The 5,582-nt window shown below is 48.4% G+C and overlaps 1 protein-coding gene across 1 annotated transcript in view; it reads right to left on the minus strand.

The window, feature by feature from the left end:
* Nucleotides 1-5,582, minus strand: part of LOC101655063 (phospholipase B1, membrane-associated-like) — a 170,554-nt gene that overhangs the window by 32,077 nt on the left and 132,895 nt on the right. The window contains exon 33 of the mRNA XM_013006835.2: nt 174-239. Within this exon, the coding sequence (XP_012862289.2) occupies nt 174-239 (66 nt within the window). The remainder of the gene's footprint in view (nt 1-173; nt 240-5,582) is intronic.

The following is a 5,582-nucleotide window of genomic DNA, read 5'->3' on the forward strand; positions in this document are numbered from 1 at the left end:
TCCTGGGTCGCTGTGGTTTGGGAACCTTTCTGGTAACATGTCCGCTCTAAGTAGGTGAAACAGGCCCATGCCTGTTTAAAAACCACACTGAAGCCTGCCCTGTGGCGCCAGCGATAAGCAGTGGAAATGATTTATGCCTGAGCGGGGCAGATGTGGGCAGGGGTTATGATTACCTCAATGGCTGGCTTGGTGGGGTACGTGTAGTTGCTGTTCCGGGGAGTCCTCAGGAAGGGTTCATCCTAAGAGATAAATGAAACCATAGGGTTATGTCCTAGCATGGAGAAAGGCTTAGGAAAGATAAGACCCACCGATCCTGTCCAACACTAGGCTTAGTTAACATGATTCTTCTGCATTTAAATAGAAATAACGGTATCAACACGGTCTCAGTCGTTCCCTAGAAGATTCACAGAAGAGCTTTGGCGAGGGCTGCTCAAGAAAAGATCCCCCCAAAAGGGCTAGGGTCCTATTAGGGCTCCATGCTCGAGCTTTTGCGGATGTCACTACTCATCTTCCCAATCCTCGGCTCCACCGTCATTTCTCTGGCAAAGGATTCGTGGCTCACCATTTCTCTTTATTCCAAAAAGCGTGGTGATGGAGAAAAGTCTCTCCACATCTACATTTCTCTTTCCCTCCTTTTGGCTGTATGTCGGATCGCCATCGGGCTGGCTTCATGCATGTGGGCTCTTGTTTTTTTCTCCTAAAACATCCTCCTGATTCCCTAATCCCACAAGCCCTGTCAAGAACTCGGGGTCTCAGGGGAGGGGTTAATCAGAAAAGGAAGAAGGATGTTGACAGAGGAGAGACAGGGAGAAAAAGAACTAATGAGGAAGTATTAAAAAGGGTCAGTAAAGGTTTTAACAAATGAAGGAAAAACAATTTAATCAAGGTGATAACAGGAAAAACCCCAGTGGGCCCAGGGCTGGGAACACTTTCTCAAAACACTTCACTCAGAGGAGAAGGGCTCTGAGGGTAACATGTTACCACAGAGAAACACCTGGAGAAAAGACCGAACTGGTCAAGGATTTCCTCTTGGTTGGATCCATAATCCATGCTTGTGGATAAAGCTGCTCCACAAGACTCTTTGGTGTGTTGAAAAAGGAGGCTACTGTGAGGACTGTGGTGCAGCTGACCCCCAAGTCATGGGATAGTCAACGGCTTCCTCTGTGTGTAAGAGTTAGACACGGGATAGGGAAGACCAAGGAAGAGTCTGTGCATTTGAATTGCGGTGCATTCAGAGACCATTAAAAGTCCCGTGCACTGCCAAAAGGACAAACAAATCTGTCTTGGAAGAAGTATGGCCAGAGTACACTGACATATTTTGGACATGCTGCCAGGAGAGACCAGTCCCCGGAGAGGGACATCGTGTTTGGTCAAGTAGAGGCAGAATGATGAAGAGGAAGGCCCTCATCAAGATGGGTTGACACAGTGGCTGCAACAATGTGCTCAAGCATACGATGGGGTACTAAAAAAAAATCCAAAAATGGATTTTTTTTTACAAAGTTATGTATTACATTTTTTGACAGAACAACCTTACCACCTTCAAAGTACTCTCCATTCCACTTAATACATTTGTCATATCTGCGATTCCATTCTTGGAAACATTTTTCAAAGTCATCTGTTTGGATGACTGACAGCACCTCCTTCGTTTTCTCTTCACCTCTTCTACACAGTCAAATTGCTGTCCTTTCACGTCCCTCTTCATTTGAGGAAACAAGAAGAAGTTGCACAGAGTGAGGTCAGGTGAGTGAGGCGAATAGGGCAAGAGAAGCATGCTGGTTTTTGCCCAAAACTGGTGCAGCCATTTGAGATGGCTGCATGAGCAGGTGCATTGTCATGGTGGCAAATCTAGTCTCCCATCAGCCACAAATCAGGCCTTTTTTGTCACATACTGTTACATAATCTTTTCAGAACCTCTAAATAGAAAGCTTGATGAACAGTCTGCCCTGGTGGGACAAACTCCAAATGCACTACGAGTGGACAGTTTAGTCCATTTGGGAAGTTGACGGATGTCCAGAACGACGTTTGTTATCAATCGACATTTCACCTTTTCTGAAACTTGAGGTTGTCCCTTAGCACTGTCCTTGTAAGCTATGTTCAACATCACAACAGTTTCTGCGGCATTTTTCCCATGCAGGAAACAAATTTTCACAGCCACATGCTGTTTTCTTAAACTGGCCAGCACAAAATATGAGGTTGGGGTAAAATGGCTTATATGAAAAAATTCACTGTGACCAGAGAGAACCTTCCCAGGTGATGCCACTGGGTGCACTAACTCAGAGCAAGTTGCTTGATGCTCACTTAGTAGTGGTGGTGGGGTGGGGGGATTTGTACTCCGCCAGTTCCACCCAGTGGTGCTTTTCTCCATTTGGGTGGGGTGGGGGGGTACTCTCTCAGAAACAACAATGATGCAGGACCGGGAAGTATTTGACTCTGTTGAGAAAAGGGTCGCTATGGATCAGAACCGACTCGATGGCATCTAACAACAACAGCAAAGAGAAACCAGAACATTGAAGAAGGTGGTCCTGGGAGACCCGTTGCAGGGCTTGGAAATGGTATGCCCCAGGCTGACCCTGGCCAGGGGGCACTTTGTTTCACCTTGCTTTCCTCGAGCCAGGATGGTGTTTATACAGAGAAGAGCCTCAAAGCTTTCCAAAGGGAGGAGGGAGTGCTGTCTGCAGTTCTGGCCCCACCACCTCCTCTTGCTGTACATCCAACTCCATTCACACAAACATATTCCCACTGGAGACATTTGACTTTGCCATCCGTGGGGGCCTCCCTTTGACAGATAAGGAACAACTGAAGTCCGGAGGAGCCAGTCATCGATTCCTGATGCGTACCGAGTATGGAGCTGGGGCCAGGACTCGATCCGACATGCCTCTTGCCTGTTTCCATACCCACACCAGGAGAAGGCTAGTAAAAGACCCCATTGGTGCCCCAAGGAGGAAAAGGCAGAGAGGGTCTCAGCAGTTACTTTGCAAAAACACAATCTATGTGCACAAAACTCCCCCCCCCACCCACCCCCCCACAGACCCTAGCTCCTTAGGGCACCAGACAAAGTCACTCCCCTTCCTTCTGCATGTCAGCGTTCCTATCTGAAGCAAAGTCGGGGGAACACCCTTTCACGAGAAGCACTCAGGGCCAAGAGAAGGAAGTCCATTCCAGACCATCCTCAACTGGGCAAGGCACGAGAGAGCTTGCAGCGGCCGGTGACTAGGCTAAGTAGGCTGGTCTCAGGTTAGTGCTACTTAGCATCCCATCAACCTTCATTCACTGTTCTGGGAACAGTCTATAAATAACTGGCCAATGTCTGTTGAGTCTCTCATGTGTCCAGAGCTTTGTTCTGGGTGCCAGGAAGGCACAATGGAGCCATGACACAATGACAACAGAGTCAGGCAGATATAGAGACATGAGCAGTTATAAAGAAGTGAAGTCCCAGGGGATAGTGTGTGCAGGAAAGGAAATAATTGCCAAGGAATCGCTGTAAGAGCTCTCAAAGACAAGACTTCATGAGGTGTGTGTGTGTGTCTATGTACACACTAATTATTGTTTTCTCACTTCAAGGGAGCCCTAACTGGGATTAGGACCTAGGGACTGGATCAAATTAGGGCCTAAGGACTGGGATTAAGGCCTAGGGCCTGTGACCATCACAGGAAGAGCCAGAGGACAGGGACAATTCCCTGTGGGAATGCTGAGAAGTCACACTGGAGAGTCATAGACTCAAAGGGTATGGTTGCAGTGGGGGGTAGCTAGAGCCAGTGGGGCCAGAGACAGGTGGAGGCTAGAATACCAGGGGGAATGGGACAGACAAGAACAAGAATAATGAGAATGGGTCCAGGCAGTGGACTGGGCTCCCTAGGGTTTGTAGTGACCACTGGCCGCTGACCGGATAGCACATGCATGGTTTGGAGTGCTTTGATTGTCTGGAGTCAAGCAAATTATGTGAAAGAAGGATTCTATTTATTTAGCATCAGTAAATAGACACAGGTTGCGTGCCAGCACAGAGAAGGGCTCTAAGCCGTAAAGCTTCGACAGGCCATGCGGCTTGCCTTTGGAGGCAGTGACTTCCTGTGTCCAGGCAGGCGGACAGCCCCGATATGAGTCGGCAATGGGAGTCATGACTGTTGGGAAAGGGTCCAGTACATCTCAGCGACATCACAGGGTGAACAGTTCGACAATGAAGGAGTGGTCATTTCCTTCTGGTCGGCACCAGCCAGACCACACTGGGAGTGTGCAGTCGGGCTAGGGCACCCAGGAGAGGGCAGTCACAGAGAGTACCTACATGAGTCATGCTGGAAGCCAGGCCTGTGACCCAGGGTTGTCTGTCTGGGGAGGAGTTAACTCAGGTCATCCTGTTGGTGGTAAGTAGGAGTACTTGATAGTCAGGGCAGGGAGGATATTTTCTGATCCTTTCAATGCCGTTACAGACCTACTACTATATGGACTTCGACAGGCAGTTGAAAAGCACATCCGTAGGAGAGAGGGGAAGGTTACGCAGGGGCTACAGTGATGCCTTGGGAGCGATGTCGTAACAAGTCCATTGAGAATGAGGTCCCAGCATGGCACAGCGAGTTTGTGTTTGAAAGGCAGCGCCGTGGAAAGCAGGCCTGGCCATCTGCTTCTGTAAAGATGACAGCCAAGAAACCCTATGGAGCAAGTTCTCTAGCACGTGGGGTCCACTCAATGGCAATGACTCTGAATGGAGTGGTGGCGGTGAGGCTGGAAAGGCAAGTAGGAGGAGAGGTAGGAGGAATCCCATCAGATGGGGAGCCTGAAGTCCCAGGACTGCAGAACCTGGAAAACTGGAACAACATGGACAGACATAAGGAAGACCCAGAGGGTAGAGAATTTGGGAAGACAAATCCTTAGTTCCCATATAGATATTCTCTGCCGAAACAAAACCAAAAGTAACTGTCTGAAAGGATATTTGTTGAATTGGGGGTGATGGTAGTGTTTTCCACTTTGAGCTGCTCACCACAAGGTCAACAGTTTGAGCCCACTAAGGACTTCATGGGAGAAAGGTAAGGCTGTCTGCTCCGATAAACATTAACAGTCTCACCACATCCCTCACTGACCCATAGCCCTACGGGGAATAACAATGGAGACACAGTGTGGGAATTGCACCCGGTCTGACCCCACCACACCAAGGCAAAACACTAAGGGCGTGCAACAGAACAGCAAAGGGAGCAGAGCAAGGAAGTCCCCAGGGAATACCAAAAATAGACTTCGGGGCCAGGGCTTGGCACCCCATCAGACTTGACCGGAAAACAGTCCTAAAGGTCAACAAAGAGATCTTGAACTATTTATAGGCTTTTCTTTTTTGTTTGTCATTGATTTTTTGTTGTTTCAGGGGTTTTTTTGTTGCTTTGTTTTGATCTGTCTTGTTTTTTTGTGCATATTATTAGCTCTGCAGGTTTATCTAGATAATATAAGTGGGATAAATAATCTGGAGGAGAAAACAATGGGACTGATTGTTCCATGAGGGACATGGGAGAGGGGGAGGTTGGGGAAAGGAAGTGGTGTTAACCAACCCAGGGACAAAGGAACAGCAAGTGATCCAAAATCAGTGGCAAGGAGGGTGTAAG

Source organism: Echinops telfairi, unplaced genomic scaffold (assembly GCF_000313985.2).
Source record: "Echinops telfairi isolate 266 unplaced genomic scaffold, ASM31398v2 ScPeMD7_10;HRSCAF=50, whole genome shotgun sequence".
NCBI lineage: Eukaryota > Metazoa > Chordata > Mammalia > Afrosoricida > Tenrecidae > Echinops > Echinops telfairi.